Source organism: Drosophila rhopaloa, unplaced genomic scaffold (assembly GCF_018152115.1).
Source record: "Drosophila rhopaloa isolate 14029-0021.01 unplaced genomic scaffold, ASM1815211v1 contig_155, whole genome shotgun sequence".
Taxonomy (NCBI): domain Eukaryota; kingdom Metazoa; phylum Arthropoda; class Insecta; order Diptera; family Drosophilidae; genus Drosophila; species Drosophila rhopaloa.
The window spans coordinates 7,429,355-7,445,393 of record NW_025335034.1 but is presented as its reverse complement, the minus strand read 5'-3'; the positions used below and the strand labels follow the sequence as shown (position 1 = coordinate 7,445,393).

The 16,039-nt window shown below is 40.1% G+C and overlaps 3 protein-coding genes across 4 annotated transcripts in view; 1 reads left to right on the top strand and 2 right to left on the bottom strand.

The window, feature by feature from the left end:
* LOC108052675 (zinc finger protein rotund) overlaps positions 1 to 5,285 on the top strand; it is a 40,191-nt gene extending 34,906 nt beyond the window's left edge. For both annotated transcript variants that reach the window (XM_044457221.1, XM_017114509.2), the window contains 2 exons: positions 1,422 to 2,445; positions 3,559 to 5,285. In XM_044457221.1, the coding sequence (XP_044313156.1) occupies positions 1,422 to 2,445; positions 3,559 to 3,875 (1,341 nt within the window). In that variant the 3' untranslated portion in view covers positions 3,876 to 5,285. The remainder of the gene's footprint in view (positions 1 to 1,421; positions 2,446 to 3,558) is intronic.
* A 2,572-nt stretch (positions 5,286 to 7,857) lies between these two features.
* Positions 7,858 to 8,170, bottom strand: LOC108044020. The gene is given in 2 exon segments (XM_044457104.1): positions 7,858 to 7,954; positions 7,956 to 8,170. Coding segments are annotated over 2 exon segments (312 nt in total).
* Positions 8,171 to 10,634: 2,464 nt separating this feature from the next.
* On the bottom strand, positions 10,635 to 15,812 carry LOC108044025 (synaptotagmin-4). Its single transcript, XM_017122876.2, has 5 exons — positions 15,695 to 15,812; positions 15,002 to 15,101; positions 13,235 to 14,427; positions 12,337 to 12,411; positions 10,635 to 12,273 (listed from the first exon to the last, which is right to left on the bottom strand). Exons 2-5 carry the CDS (start codon positions 15,042 to 15,044, stop codon positions 12,154 to 12,156), a joined length of 1,431 nt encoding a protein of 476 aa, XP_016978365.1. The 5' UTR covers positions 15,045 to 15,101; positions 15,695 to 15,812; the 3' UTR covers positions 10,635 to 12,153.
* Positions 15,813 to 16,039: the final 227 nt, after the last annotated feature.

The window sequence follows — 16,039 nt, the reverse complement described above, 5'->3', positions numbered from 1 at the left end:
CGGACAGACGGACATGGCTATATCAACTCAGGAGGTGATCCTGATCAAGAATATATATACTTTATAGGGTCGGAGATGTCTCCTTCACTGCGTTGCACACTTTTGACCAAAATTATAATACCCTCTGCAAGGGTATAATTAAGTGGATTGGGATGACTTTTAAAATTAGTATTTAAGTCGGGCATGCGATGGTGGGGCTATTTGAATAAATATTTTATTATACCCTTGCAGAGGGTATTATAATTTCAGTCAAAAGTTTGCAACGCAGTGAAGGAGACATTTCCGACCCTATAAAGTATATATATTCTTGATCAGGATCACCTCCTGAGTTGATATAGCCATGTCCGTCTGTCCGTCTGTCCGTCTGTCCGTCTGTCCGTCTGTCCGTCTGTCTGTCCGTCTGTCTGTTTCTACGCGAACTAGTCTCTCAGTTTTGAAGATATCGAATTGAAACTTTGCACACACCCTTCTTTCCTTTGCACGCAGTATATAAGTCGGAACGGCCGGGATCGGCCGACTATATCCTATAGCTGCCATATAACTGAACGATCGGAAATGCCATAACTTTGGTGTTTGTAAAGTTAGGAAGATGGGATTTTCTATGGGTTTTGTATTTGGCTAATCAATCCGACATGCCGAATTTCATAAGGATCGGCCGACTATATCCTATAGCTTCCATATAACTGATTGATCGGAAATGCCATAACTTTGGTGTTTGTTAAGTTAGAATGTTGGGATTTTCTATGGGTTTTATATTTGGCTAATCAATCCGACATGCCGAATTTCATAAGGATCGGCCGACTATATCCTATAGCTGCCATATAACTGATTGATCGGAAATGCCATAACTTTGGTGTTTGTAAAGTTAGAATGTTGGGATTTTCTATGGGTTTTATATTTGGCTAATCAATCCGACATGCCGAATTTCATAAGGATCGGCCGATTATATCCTATAGCTGACATATAACTGAACGATTGGAAATGTCATAACTTTGGTGTTTTTAAAGTTAGGAAGTTGGGATTTTTTATGAGTATTAAGAATGCATCATATGAATAATTTTGGAGAATATAATTTACAGAGTATTCTGCAAGGGTATATCAACTTCGGCTCCGCCCGAAGTTAGCTTTCCTTTCTTGTTTATCAATCAAATTCTGTGCTTTTTCAGTTTAAAATATTAATTTATTTATTACCAAAAAGTACACAAGGGGTTGGTTGTAGGCCACCGACTATAAAATGTGAAATTGATTTAAGATAACTATTATAAAGTGTAAAAGTTACTCTTCTACCTTTCCGCACATAATAAAACACGAAATTTTTAGAATTGAAGAGCTCCTAAAGCTTCTTATAAACAGTTCCACCAGCAGCGAGGCAGTAATTCGTTCTTTACTCCAGTCCTAAACATCCGATTTGCCGTTCACAGATCTTCAGCTCGAAGGCGGATCTGCAGCTGCACACGCAGATCCACATGCGGGAGGCGAAGCCGTACAAGTGCACCCAGTGCTCGAAGGCCTTCGCCAACTCGTCGTATCTGTCGCAGCACACGCGGATCCACCTGGGCATCAAACCGTACCGCTGCGAGATCTGCCAGCGGAAGTTCACGCAGCTCTCGCACCTGCAGCAGCACATCCGGACGCACACGGGCGACAAGCCGTACAAGTGCAGGCATCCCGGCTGCCAAAAGGCCTTCTCGCAGCTCTCCAACCTGCAGTCGCACTCGCGATGCCACCAGACGGACAAGCCGTTTAAGTGCAACTCCTGCTATAAGTGCTTCTCGGACGAGCCCTCGCTGCTGGAGCACATCCCGAAGCACAAGGAGTCGAAGCACCTGAAGACGCACATCTGCCAGTACTGCGGCAAGTCCTACACCCAGGAGACCTACCTGACGAAGCACATGCAGAAGCACGCGGAGCGGACGGACAAGCGGCCGCCGATCGCGCCGGGCAGTGCGGCGGCCATTGCGGCGGCGGCCGCCGCGGCTGCTGCCGGCGGAGCGGGCAACCCCGCCAACGGACCGCCGTCCAACAACCCCAATCCCCCCCAGCACCAGCGCAACAGCCTGGGCCTGCCCCCCGTCTCGATCGCTCCCAGCGACAATGGGTACTGGCCAAAGGTAAGTCCGGACTCGGCCGCCGCAGCCAATGCCATGGAGGTGATGCACCAGCAACAGCAGCAGCAACAGCAGCAGCAGCAACAGCAGCAACAACAGCAGCAGCAGCAGGCGCACCACCACCATCCGCAGCACGGAGTTCCGCCGCAGCAACATGTCCCGCCCCAGCAGCAGCAGCAGCAGCAACACCACCACCCGCAACAGCAACCACCCCCTCAGCACAGCATGGAGGCCCACTACGCACAGCCGACGGCGCCAAATGGCGCCCAGAGCAACGGACACGGACCGGAGTTGCAGCCCCACCATCGCATGCCCGACCCCGTGCGGGAGGATATAGGTATGTGATCACCATTGTACCTCCTTTTTGTATGCAGATTCCGCATTAATATAATCCACCTTTATAATATCTTTTGGCTCAAAACGTTTTCGAAGAGCTTTAGTGAGTTTTCTTGCAGCAGGATTATATCCAAAGTTGATATATGTTTGAAATGTGTATATTTAGGTGGCACCCTTGCACATAACATTCGGCAGCTTCGATATTCATAAAGTTTAACGATCTATAGCAACTAGTTACATTGCAGTGAATTCTAAAACATAGCCCCAAAACCATTATTAACCTGATTTTTCAAATAAAATTGCTATACTGATAAACGTAAATTAACAATATTACAAATGAACTGTTCCCAAGTTGTCGAAGCAACAGTTTTTGTTAAAAAACAAAGATGGGTTTTCCAGAAAAAATAAACTTCAAATGTTTGGATACATAAACATAACTAAAATATCAACAATGTTGCTATGTTTTTATTTAAATTGTTAATTTGAAGTTTCACATTCAATGATTTTATCTATAGAATGCAAACAATTTTGCATTTATTGACTTAGTTTTATTAGTTGTAAGCGGCTGTAGAACTTTCGTTCTACAGGGAAAACAAAATGAGACCCCGAAACTTCGGTTAAATAATTTTGATAAACACCAACTGCTAAGACCGAGAGTGGAACGTTATTGTAGGACATTTTCATATATTTTTTCAATGAGTAGGTTAGATCATTTGTTTTGAAATTACTCTGACAGCGTAGTATTAAATTTATGTTTTAATATTCATTTTTTTTGAGCTTTGAAATTTGTATAGTTGCGGTAATAAAAATAGTAACATTTTCAAACTGTTATATTATTGCGAATACCAACTTAAGCCATTTGGAAACTTTTCTCCTTCACCAAACATGTAGGTGTTTTATAACTATAATTACAGTCCAATCAAAACAAATCGTATGTTCTTAAAAGTACTCGTTCCGATAAATGGATTTTAGAAGATTTCTAAAGGCAGTGGACCGATCAGTATGAAGTTAAATGTTAGGTTACCCGAAAAAAGAAATTATATCAGGCTAGAAACTTGACAGCAGGACTCTTTTTCGACGTTTCTCTAACTTCCCGTTCCATTTTCTTCAACAGTTTCGACGCCCAGTGCCGTGGGCCCCTATGATGCCGCATCCATAACGAAAACCACCAGCAACTCGGCCTTCACGCCGATCAACTCGATGCCGCCGCACCTGAACTCGCTGAGCCACCACCCGATGGCCCAGCGGCCCTATCTCTACGATGCCATCAGCTTCCCGAACAAGAACGTGAACCAGAACAACGCCAACGCGTTCCCCAACCAGCTGATCTCGCTGCACCAGATCCGGAACTACGCCCACCAGCCGGCGGGTCTGATGGCGGGCGAACACCTGCTGGGCGTGAGCGTGGGTCCTGGGAAGGACAAGGGGTAGCTAGGGGCCTACTTCTAAGTTCGCAGTTAATCCATTATTTCTCCAAGCAGAGACGAGGCGTGCATTCCTGTACAGTATTAATTTGTAGGTAGTCGTAGCCCGTAAAGGACATTTTGTAATTTTGGTAGATCTTGTTTCGGTTTAGTTAAGGGTGTTACCGCGCACTTACTAAGCACACTGTAAATGGCCAACGATACGTACTCTAATTTGACCAACACCGTCCATACCTATGTTGACACAATGTCTTTTAACACGAACACAAGAATCACGATTAGGTGACTTGCTTTCAGTTTAAACCCTGCGTTTAAGAAGAATGCAAGCTCTGTCCAGCAAAAATTTCCCCATCACGTACTTGGTTTTGCAAGACCACGTAAATTACCCTGTAAATATAATTGAAAACGAAATTATTTTCGATGCACAAACGGATCTCGCAGTCTTGAATCAACGGCAGATGTCAAAAGCTGCAAACTAAGCCGATATTTGTACATAGATATACATCAAACCTAAAGGAACTTACCGGCAAACGTAATTTAAATTTAAATACAAATCTTCATAAATATATTTGTTTAGGTGTATCGTATTAAATACCGATATTTCTGAGGGAATTTTCTCGAAAAAAAAACACAAAGAGCGAACAAACTTAAGAAATCAAATGTGTTTACAACTATAGATGGAACTATGCGATAGATAAAAACTATTTTGAAAGAACCTTTTCTAAGTATATGTCGGCAGTGGCAAAAACAGAAGGAAGAAAACACAACCGAATAGAAATGTTGTATTACTTTTTGGAAAGACTGAAGTGATCAAAATTAACGAACCAGAAAAGGAAATAAAGAAAAATCAAACATTTTAAAGAGCGTTTTTACCGCAGTTACTATGCAAAACTGAATGTGTCCTATAAAATTTCGTACTAAATGGCAGAAACTAAACCTAAACGTAAATACGAGTATGACAACATCAAATGTAATGTATTATTAAATAAAGTAATTTTAATTTTAATCTAATTATAAACTAAATTTAATCTAACCCATAGCTAGTGTTTAACTCCAGAATGCAATCTCAATGTAAAGACAAAACCGAAAACGGAACACAAAAAAAAATACCTACAGTTAAGTGAATAGCAAAATGAACTTTGAACCACACACCCGAATTAAATAGAAACATTTGAGGAATTCAGATAGCTGAGCTAAATGATTATTTGTTTTACCGTCTAACGATTACAGAAGATTACAATACGATTCCAATGGCTAAGATATGCGAATACAAAGAATAGTTCCCGATTAAACGTCGATCGCTGAACGGCGTGGATACCCGCGGATATCGAGCTGAATATGCATACATACTAATATATTTGTCAATAGTAGATGTGTGTTCCTCAGTTGATGTAAATTAATTTCCGATTAACCAGGAACTCAACCCGTAATAAAGTGAATTAAATGTTCTCCATCGGCTGTGTCTCGGCAATTTCATTTTGGTTGGCATTCATAAACGGGGTGTTACAGTACATCCAATAGTCGTTGCTAATTATTTTCCTTAGCTCTTACCGACCTGTCGGCTGGCCAGCATAAGTTCCATTAAATTACCCAGCGATAACCCAGCGGTCGGTAACTTCCTTCATAAGGCAGACGAGTTGCAACTTTACGTGGAACTTCAGGGAATGCCTCAACTTCCCATCTGATATGCTCCAAAAAAATTGAGTTCAAAATCGGCTGACATTTTTATACCCTTGTATTATATTATAAATTCAGTCAAAAGTTTGCAACGCAGTGAAGTATAAAGTATACATATCCTTGATCAGCATCACCAGGATAGTCGATCAAGCCAAGTCCGTCTGTCCGACGTTCTGTCCGTTTCTACGGAAACTAGTCCATCAGTTTTGAAGCTATCGGTTTGAAACTGTCTGTCCGTCCGTCTGCCCGTCTGTCCGTCCGTTTCTACGCAAACTAGTCCCTCAGTTTTTAAGCTATCTGCTTGAAACTTTCCCAAAAGTTGTCTTTCTATTGCAGGTAGTATATAAGTCGGAACGAGCCGGATCGGGCCACTATATCATATAGCTGCCATATAACTGAACGATCGGAAATGCCATAACTTTGGTGTTTTTAAAGTTAAGAAGTTGGGATTTTCTATGGGTCTTATTTTTGGCTAATCAATCCGACCTACCAAATTTCATAAGGATCGGACGACTATATCCTATAGCCGCCATATAACTGATTGATCGGAAATGCAATAGCTTTGGTGTTTGTAAAGTTAGGAAGTTGGGATTTTCTATGGGTTTTATTTTTGGCCAATCAATCCGACCTACCAAATTTCATAAGGATCGGCCGACTATATCTTATAGCTGCCATATAACTGAACGATTGGAAATGACATAACTTTGGTGTTTTTAAAGTTAGGCAGTTGGGACTTATGATCATATGAATAATTTTGGAGAATATAATTTATAGAATATTCTGCAAGGGTATATCAACTTCGGCTCCGCCCGAAGTTAGCTTTCCTTTCTTGTTGGCCAATCAATCCGACATATTAAATTTCATAAGGATCGGCTGACTATATTCTATAGCTGCCTAATAACTTATCGATTGGGAATGCGATAACTTTGGTGTTTTTAAAGTTGGGAAGTTGGGATTTTTATGAGTGTTAAGAATGCATCATATGAATAATTATGGAGAATATAATTTACAGAATATTCTGCAAGGGTATTTAAACTTCGGCTCCGCCCGAAGTTAGCTTTCCTTTCTTGTTACTTTTCATTTTAGTATGAAAAAATAATTTCTAAACTTTTCTAAGATAGTCAATAATTTACATACAAAATAGGAACAGCCTAAAATAAAATGTTGCAACAATAAATTGATAGTCGTCTTGCCTTTCACTTTCCAAAATGGTAAACATGGTTTTACGCGCTTACCATTTATACCCGTTACTCGTAGAGTAAAAGGGTATATTGTATTCGTGCAAAAGTATGTAACGTATAAAGTATATATATTCTTGTTCAGGATCACTAGCCGAGTCGATCTAGCCATGTCCGTCTGTCCGTCTGCCCGACTGTTTGTCCGTCTGTCTGTCCGTATGAACGCTGAGATCTCGGAAACTATAAAAGCTAGAAGATTGGCATTTTGCATGTAGATTTTAGGAGTTCCTACGCAGCGCAAGTTTGTTTCAAAATGGTGCCACGCCCCCTCTGACGCCCACAAGCCACAAGCTGTGGCCACAGATATGTATTTGTTTCGTCAATACCTCTCGATTGGCCTAATAAAAGTTTGCCACGCCCACTCTAACGCCCAAAAACCCATTAAACGAGCTGCCAGCTCTAAGAGATCGCCTAATTCAAATTGATAATTTGAACTTTTTGTCCTTTTTTCCTGTGGTCACTCTAATTCACATTATGTTAATGCAAAATCTAAAGTTCTTTAGGCACTCGACTATAGCGTTCTTTCTTGTTTTATGGTATGCTAAATCATTTCAAAAATGGCTGAAAATTCACGAATTGATTCTAACTGCATTGCTTTTTTACTATTTTAATTTTTACAGCTGTTATATGTTGTAGATAGATGTATGATGCTTTTGAGTAATGATCCTGGGCCATATTCCCAAAAAAATACAAAAGGGAGCTTTCTCAGGCTTTTAAAATAAAAAATATATTTTTTTGTGGTAATGCCAGCAAAATTCTAAAAAATTCAGAAAATTGGCAACTTTCAAAAGATAGTTTACACGTCTTACCTCACATTGCCTATTTGGGACACGTTGTCCAGCTTGTTGGGATGTAGTTCGAAAGTCGAAAAGGTAGCTTTGTAGGCCTCACCCAATCCAGTTTATAGAGCACGGGCCACTCTTTTGATGGCCACCTCCCGGAAGCAGTGCTCCGTTGCCACCAGGATATATAACAACAAGATGGTGGCCTTGCTGGCGAGCTTAAACCGCGATTGGTGACCGCGCCGAAAGACGTTTACTAACCATCGAGGAGAAGATGACAACGAGACGTCTCTCAGCTTTTCGAAACCACCTAGCTGTTGTTGTCATCGCAGAACTGCAGGCCATCTTCTTCCGTTCGATCATAGCCGAAGGAGCAGATAACCGCCATTTGAATTTCCCAGGGTGCACTGACTCACGTGGATGAAGCTGCCGGTCTGCCTGCACTGGGTCACTCGCCTGGCCAACGGATAGCGTCACTGGTCGCCGTCGCAAATGTTCTTCGCCCCGCCGTTTCTGTTGAGGCAGCTCAGATAGAAGGTAGTGCGTCCCACGTAGTCCTCGACAACCAGGGACTTTGATGGGTCCTGCAGCTTGCAGTGCCCCATGGTCCAGAAGGGGTTTCTGATCCTGCATTGCCGTCCCTGCAATCCGCCTGCCCATCACACACCTGACTGCAGTTCAGTCACATCCCCTTGCAATCCAACAATTCCTCCTCTCTGGAAAGCACAAAACAAACTATGATCATCTTAGAAATCGAAAGTCTTCGTCATAAGCGCCGTAAAAATACATTCAGCCTCCGTGCCCTACTTTAATAGTTCCCATGGACACGCAAAAATAGTAAGAAAGAGCAAAAATGTCAAAACATGTAAAATTATAAAGCTCTTAAATACAAACACTTAAGCTTTAGAGTCCTTGCTTTACTATAATTTACAAATGACGAGAAATGGTAAATATTTCTATAGGTTCTTACATTATACTTTTTCGAAGGGCTGAACTTGATTTCAAGCAAAAACACTTTTCTAAGAAACTCGTAATGATCGCATTTAAAACATACAAAAAATCTGATACCAATTTATTTAATGCGAAGTGATAATACATTCGACTAGCTTTTCTCATTTGGTTCGCCGCTCCAAAGTATTTTGGTACTCTACCTTAATAGGAATTTGCTGTTGCAAACTTTACAAATTTTAAAATTTTTTATTAAAAATTTATAAAATTTTACAATTTTTTCATTTTGAAAAGCCCCAAAATCTTTTTTTTTAATAACTTTTGACCAGAGCAACGAATTTATAGCATTGAGGCGCATTTTTACAAGATTTACAACAAGAAGCAGAACAAAACATTTTTGCCCACCGAGCAGCACTGGAGCTCTAATTATCAAAATTTGTATATTTTCACACCTAGTTTTTCTAAGCCTATATATGCTTAAGGAGTATTACAATTTTCTGAATGCACAAAATTTCAAGAATATTGTGTAAAAATTTTATATTGATCGAAGTAAAACTTCCAAAGTTATGTAAGTTAGCGCGTTTTATATTCGATTTTTGGGTGCCCAAAACTTTAAAACGGTCTCCTGAAAGGATGCCATTTTCAAAGTCGGTGCCAAAATTTATACAAAATTTACTGGACAAATCGTTTTGAAATTCCTCAGGTAACGATGCCGAGTTTTTTTGTTTTTGGGAAAATGTATTATTTTTACAACAACAAATAAGTCGGCTTTTTGGACGAAACCTTTAAAGTGTCTTTAAAAATTGAAAAAAAAATTACAAAATAAAAACTCGACATCGTTACCTGAGGAAATTTCTCCTTTAAATAATGCAATTTGATTTTTTCAATTTAGATGGCTCTATGATTAGTTACGATGTACTCCGTAAACCACATTTTTTTCGAGGTCCCGCCGGAGATTGCCGGAGATACGCAAATCACATAGAAAAACAAAAATTTTCTTGAAACTATTCGTATAGTCAATAAAAATTCGTAAAAAATTATCGATTTTGCAGCGAATTAACCATACTCCCCCTTAAAGCCTTGGTATGTGCACCCATTTGGATCGGTACATTCCTATCACTGAAGTCTTCATTTTTCAATAGCTTCTGAAATATCTGTTTAATTTGGAAATTTTCGGTGTATCGATAGAATCTAACGTGATTTTGGGCCTATTGTAAATTTATTTTAATAATTTAAATGCTTAAATATTCAACCAATAACTTGTTTTACCATTTAATATGTTGGTTCTACAAATTTCCACTGTGAACTTCTAACATAAGATCTTTTTATTTAACAAAAACCAAAACTTAAAATAATCCCCTTTGAGGTCTTTATACTCATTCTGTAGATTTGCGCCCTCCAAGCATTCGAACTTATTCTATTCGCTTCCATCCCAACAATCGGATTTTCCATCGCATGTAAGGGTACTATTCAAGCATCCTCCATAGGTGCAGCGAAAGAAGTTATCGGCATCGCAGATTTTGTTATAACACAACTCAAACTTTTCGTCTGGCTGATCAGAATCTTCCTCTGCTAGACAGTCAACAATTCCGTTGCAAATCTGACTATTTTGAGTGATAAATTTGAGCGAATAATCCCAATCTAAAAAATTGCAATCACAATAAAATATGTGGTAGACTATTTTTGCTGTGACTGCATTTATGAAAAATAAAACTTGTAATGAATTAAAATCCTTTTAAACAGAAAGTCCAACTGCAACAAGCACATAAACTTTTTTGAAGGGATTTCAATGGATCGGATACCAATGTTATATTGACTTACCAATCATAAGTAATGAATTTGCTGAGAAGTTTGATTTTTTATACCCTTTCAGAAGATATTATAATTAATTTCAGTCATAAGTTTGCATGCAGTGAAGGAGACATTTCTTACCTTATAATATATATTATTGATCAGCATCACCAGGAGAGTCAATCTAGCCATGTCCGTCAGTCCGTCCGTCTGTCCGTCCGTTTATACGCAAACTAGTCCCTCAGTTTTAGTAATAAATGGTATAGAGGCGACATAGCAGTAGAGATAAGGCACAGATAAATATAATGAATTAAGTATGCACACTTTAGATTGTTTTTTATAATACGTTTTATTACTGAAATTAACCATTTGATGTAGCTTACAATTACTATTATATATAATGTAGAATTATACACATCTCATATATATGGGTTCCTTTGCAAACACTCATCGCATATGTATTGGTAATTATTGTTTTCCCATTAGACGAATTGAAGTTTTGATTGGACACGAATTGAATTTGTATTTACCATTCTTCTGAATGACTATGTATGCTTGTATATATCCTTATGGTATGTACGTAGGTTTTCAATGAAATGTAATGCTCTAACATTCAGTTCACAAAATATACGTAGAAACGGGCTGATGTCTATATAGATCTGGTATAGTTCATAGTTGTATTCAGTACACTCAGCATCAGTAAGTGGATAATGACTCTGTGTCTTCTTTAAGCTATGCTTTCCTCGGGGATGCTTTATCCATTTTATTTATAAGAAGTGCCGCTAGATACACCTTGGAGTGCTTATTGCGTTCGGTTTGAGCTATTCGTGAGTGGTTATACTCTAGTATGTTATTGGTAATTGATTCCTACATGTACTATGCTGCTTACATTATTGTTTTGTGTTTTGTTTTTTCTCCGAATCAATGTTTTTCTGACTTTTTCGATCAATTTGTGTGTGGTTTTGTAGCTTCTTGGTGCTAAGCATTCTGCTGCGTGTTCTCTCTAGATTCAATTTGGTTTAGTTTTATTTGTAGCTTTAGTTATTTTTAAGAGTACGTATAAAGTGTTAAGCAGTAAGCCTTTTTCTTCGCTTTAATCTGGACACACTTCAAGAGCTATCGGAGTGTGCGACTTTGGTGTTTGGTATTCACTATATTCATGGTATTTTTTATACTTTACAATTAAACAGAAATTTTCTAAATAATACAAATTATATTGTACACAGACATTATGCTTAAGAGTTATGTATCATCATTAATATTTTATACATATGCATGGTTATTAATGTATCTTGTTTGAAAATCGGCTTCATTTTGTATCGTGGTGGGCACATTAAATGGGACTTCAGTTATTTGATATGAAAATCATACATAGATATATATAAGTTACATAAACGTAAAAGAAAAATTCTATACAGCAACAAAATCAGTGTCCATTACATGTTTTTTTAAATCTGTTTCCTTTTCGCATTTTCCAAAAATGATTTTTTTAAGATGTTTCTGAATTATCTTACACCTATTTTTAAGGTCCTAAACATTTTCTAATACATTTAAGTTAGTTAGTAAATATTATTTTCTGCAAGTGGCTTAAGCCGCCACGCTTTGAAGCAACTAAACGCAAAAATCATAAGAGGTCTCCCAAAAATCAGATTTAATGCAAGTAATATGTAAAAAAAACTGAGTTTTCAAAACTCCTTAAAACATATTAAACTAAATGCTGAACGTGAGACAAATTTAAAGGGGCGACGAGCTCATGCTGATGAACCGCATGACTCCCGCTCAGATGCCTGTTCCTGCTTCTTCCCTTCTTATAAGGGGCGCCAGCGCCCAGGTGGTTTCATCCTTTTCCCTACTCGTTCAGCTTGTGCCACTCGGCGATCTGGCGGCGCGGCGAGTTGCACACCTCATTCCAGTGGTTCAATGCGGTGCTGCTCGAATTCGGTCCACCCAGCTCCAAGCGACCGATAACCTGTGAGAATGTCCAGCGAGCATTTATTGAGTTATTAGCATTAGGTCATTCCACTTCACTTACCTCATTCTTGGTCACGCGATCCCAGTCGAGCAGCATCAGCTCCAAAGACACACCCTCAAGAGTGGCGCCAGTGCCCTGTAATTTATTAAACAATGGTTGCATACATATTGTTTTAGGTAAAGACATTTGATTATAACATTTTGGATATTTCTTATATTTGGAAAAAATGCTAGTTTTAAACGACTTTTGCATAAGTGCTAATCAGAACACCTAGCTAACAAGTTATTCAACTAAAGGCCTCTTTACGCATTCTGATTCCTTATTTGATGTCTGATTACTGATTTTGGCTTAACAGTCATACATATATAACTGCCCAATAAAATTTAATAATCAACGCACAGCCAAGTCCAGTTGAATAACATATTAATATATCAATATCATTAAACTGTTTTGCTAAGATAGGACTGGTATCCCAAAGGCTCCAAATAGTTACAACTGGAAAAAAAGGCGGTAAGCCATATAAACAATCGATTAGGTTTTTGGGCCATGTCGAGTAATGATAAAAATTTTGAGTTTTTTTAGCATATATATTGTAAACAAATATTCCTCTATAAATAAATTCGACCAAATAGTATAAACTCTTTTTTAAAAAGTTTGAAAGAACTGATATATTCCATAGCATATATGTAGTCGTCCGATTATGACCAAATTCAAATTAACCAAGAACAATCAGTGACATATGTGTACACATACATTTATACATGCATGCAACTACCCAACCAATATCTTCAAAATTATTGATGCAAGCGATTTTTAAGTTTGAAAGTATTTTTCTTCGAATGTAAAAATGTACATTTGTGAAGTTAGCCCATTAGGTTAAGTTCTATCCATTTTCAAAACCGCAACGGATGTAACATTGAGTAGGGAAGATTGCAATTTCTATTTAAAGAAAACTCACCTCGGCGGCGGGTATATCGAAGGCAAAGCTCTCGTTAAAAACGGGACTCAAAGTGCGCTTCTTGACGTGCGTCTTCTTCTTGGCGATGCGTTGGCCATTGTAGAGGAGATAGATCTTGACATAAGGATCGGCCAGACCGGTGACATCCATGCGCGGTAAGTTTCGGGCCTTGAGGAGGACTACGGTGAGACGACCGGCAGCTGGTTGCCAGCAGAGTGAGATGAGCAGTTCGCCGCGGCCCTGGGCTCGGATCTTCAGGCTGCGAGGCTGAATCTCCTTGCTGATGGACAGGGCCTCCTTGGAAATGTCCCCGATCTCGATGGAGGTCAGTGGGCAAACCACCTCGCCAATGACATCGTCGCGCGAATACCGATCGAAGCTGAGGATGACGAAGTGCAGCGACATGTTCTGCAGGTCGTTCATGTTCAAGCCGTAGAAGGTGAAGTCCTCGTCGTAAACCGGGTTCCTGGTGTTTCGGACCACGCGGGTCTTGACCTTGTGCTGCTTGTCCGGCAGCAGTTGCAGCTTGACATACGGATCAGTGGCGGCCTGGGTACGTCCGTTCATTCCGGTGGGGATGTCCCCAGTTCCGCCCGATCCGCCCTTGCAGGGCAGTCCGCGGCAGCGTATGATGGAGACCATCAGAGCGTTCCTTTCTGCCAAGTAGCGCAGCTTGAAGTATATGGTGCCCAGCTTTCCGTACTGGTCGGTCACGACAAGATCCTTCCCGTTGGTCAGCGCCTGATCGTCCAGGGTGATGGTCACACTTCCGTTGGCGATCGTCTCCACCGGCGAGTGGTGGAGGCTGTTGTGCAGCGAGTGCTTCAACCCGTTGCCATCCACCACGGTCAGTTGGTTGCCGTTGCCATTGTGCTGCTCCGGATGCTGGGGCGGTCCCTCGTCCTCCTCGCTGTACTTCACATTCGGCTGGGCGATCGGGGAGGTGGACTGGTCCTGCATAGGCGACAGAAGACCCATCTGCTTGCCGCCCGTCGGCGAGGGCGACTTCTTCAAGTAGTGCGGCGGCTGGCCGCTGGGCGATCGAACTGCGGTCGGTCGCCGGGTCGGCTGGAAGGGGAAGGAGGCGTCATGCTGGCTCTGCTTCTTGTTCCGGAGACGCATCTGCCGGGCGCAGATGCAGGCCACCGACGAGAGGACGGCAGCCGCGGTCAGTCCCAGGATGGCGGGCACAACTGGGAATCAGAACAGGAAAAATTACTCTTGTTAAGGAACATATTTCAAAACATCTAAATTAAATTATTTTAAGCAATAAACACAGCAGAGTTTTCTTGATTGATAGCTTTTATTTTTAAATTTTTTTAACTATCTTGCTTCTAAATTAAACATAAAAACAAAATGCACTTAAATCTTTCTGTGATATGTTGGGTGAATGCCCGCGAAATTCTTAAAATAAACTCTTTTCTTTTCCTATAAACATCGTAACAAATATATAATGGCGATTGATTACCGAAATGCCGAGTAAGGGGATTATACCTCCTCATATGTTTTCTTGTTATTAAACGTAACCAAGACCTTGACTTTTACAAGTTCTTTGTTAAGTGAAGTTTTCGCGATCCCTCATAATAAAAGACTCACGAATGATATACCAATGATATACCACAGGTACAAAGAGCTGAATTAATTATGCATTGCCTTCCAGAAAAGTTTACGAAAAACTTCTCGGCAGCACTTTGAGCAACTTCCTAATGGGCAAATTGGATAAATCTGCCACAAAGGTCGCATTTGGCGCTGCAATATGTTACTTACTTGTGTCCATGACGCTAACATCTGGCATATACTCTTCAGCCATTTTTAATGGATTAGGCTTTGCCGCTCTGAGCACGTTTCCTCTCGATGTTCCTCGTAGCTGTGTGGAATAACAATTAGTCACAATTTGTAAGTGGGGAGGAAAACTTTTGGTAAGTGTCTTTGGAGGTTTGCAACTTTCTGTGGCACGTGAAAAATTTCGTACATCGATTTTGCGCACAAATGTATGCTAGAGACTTTTTCTTGGGCAGCAGCTGCCCCGAGTGCTCAGGTTATGCTTTTGTTGTTATTTGCATTACTTTAGAAGACACACAAATACACTTATGGAAAGAGAGCGCAAGAGCCACAAACAGCCGCACACATATGAGCTAAGGGTGCAAGTCTGGGGTCGCATGAATCATCACAACCCCCGCACTCACGCACAAGGAGTTCCCTGGTTTTTCCACTTCTGAAAGCCATGTTCGTTGGAAAAACAGGTCCAAAAATTATTTATTTGCCTTCAACACCAATCTAAACTTTTCAGAAAAAAATATACACCTCTTTTTTCACTTCTTATTTGTCTTTCTTGTGTATGTTGTAGGATCAAAGATTCTTGAAACTCAATTAATTGGCAGCAGCTTGGCAGTTCTTATGCTTTTCTCATTAACAATTTTGTTCCTCCATTTTAGTCTTTTGAATGTAAAATATTCTTACTTAATGTAAATATATGTTCACAATTGTTTTTAAAAATTTAAGACTTTGCAATGCCCACGATTTGTGGAAAAAAATTGAACAACGCAGTTCAGCAGCCGTTTGACTTTATTTTGCTAGTGGCTTCTTCGCTTGACTTGGAAATCGTTAAACCTGCGCAAGCGCATAAAAACTCAAGAGCTTTTTGTGTGGGCTGGTTAACTGGAAGCGGTGGTTGAAGGAACCTGTGACGTCTAAGCCTAGAACAAGGGTGACCACCCAGGTTTTCCAACACTGCCAAAAAGAAAAGTAGTAATAAAAGATTGAGTTATTTATAAATAGCTAAAAAAAAGATTAAATTTCGTTAAA

Coding starts and splice junctions, on each gene's coding strand:
- LOC108044025 (XM_017122876.2), bottom strand. CDS start 15,044: ATGGCTGAAGAGTATATGCCAGATGTTAGCGTCATGGACACAA. Junction 14,428..15,001: donor TGTTAGCGTCATGGACACAA/GTAAGTAACATA, acceptor TCTGATTCCCAG/TTGTGCCCGCCATCCTGGGA. Junction 12,274..12,336: donor ATCGCGTGACCAAGAATGAG/GTAAGTGAAGTG, acceptor ACATTCTCACAG/GTTATCGGTCGCTTGGAGCT.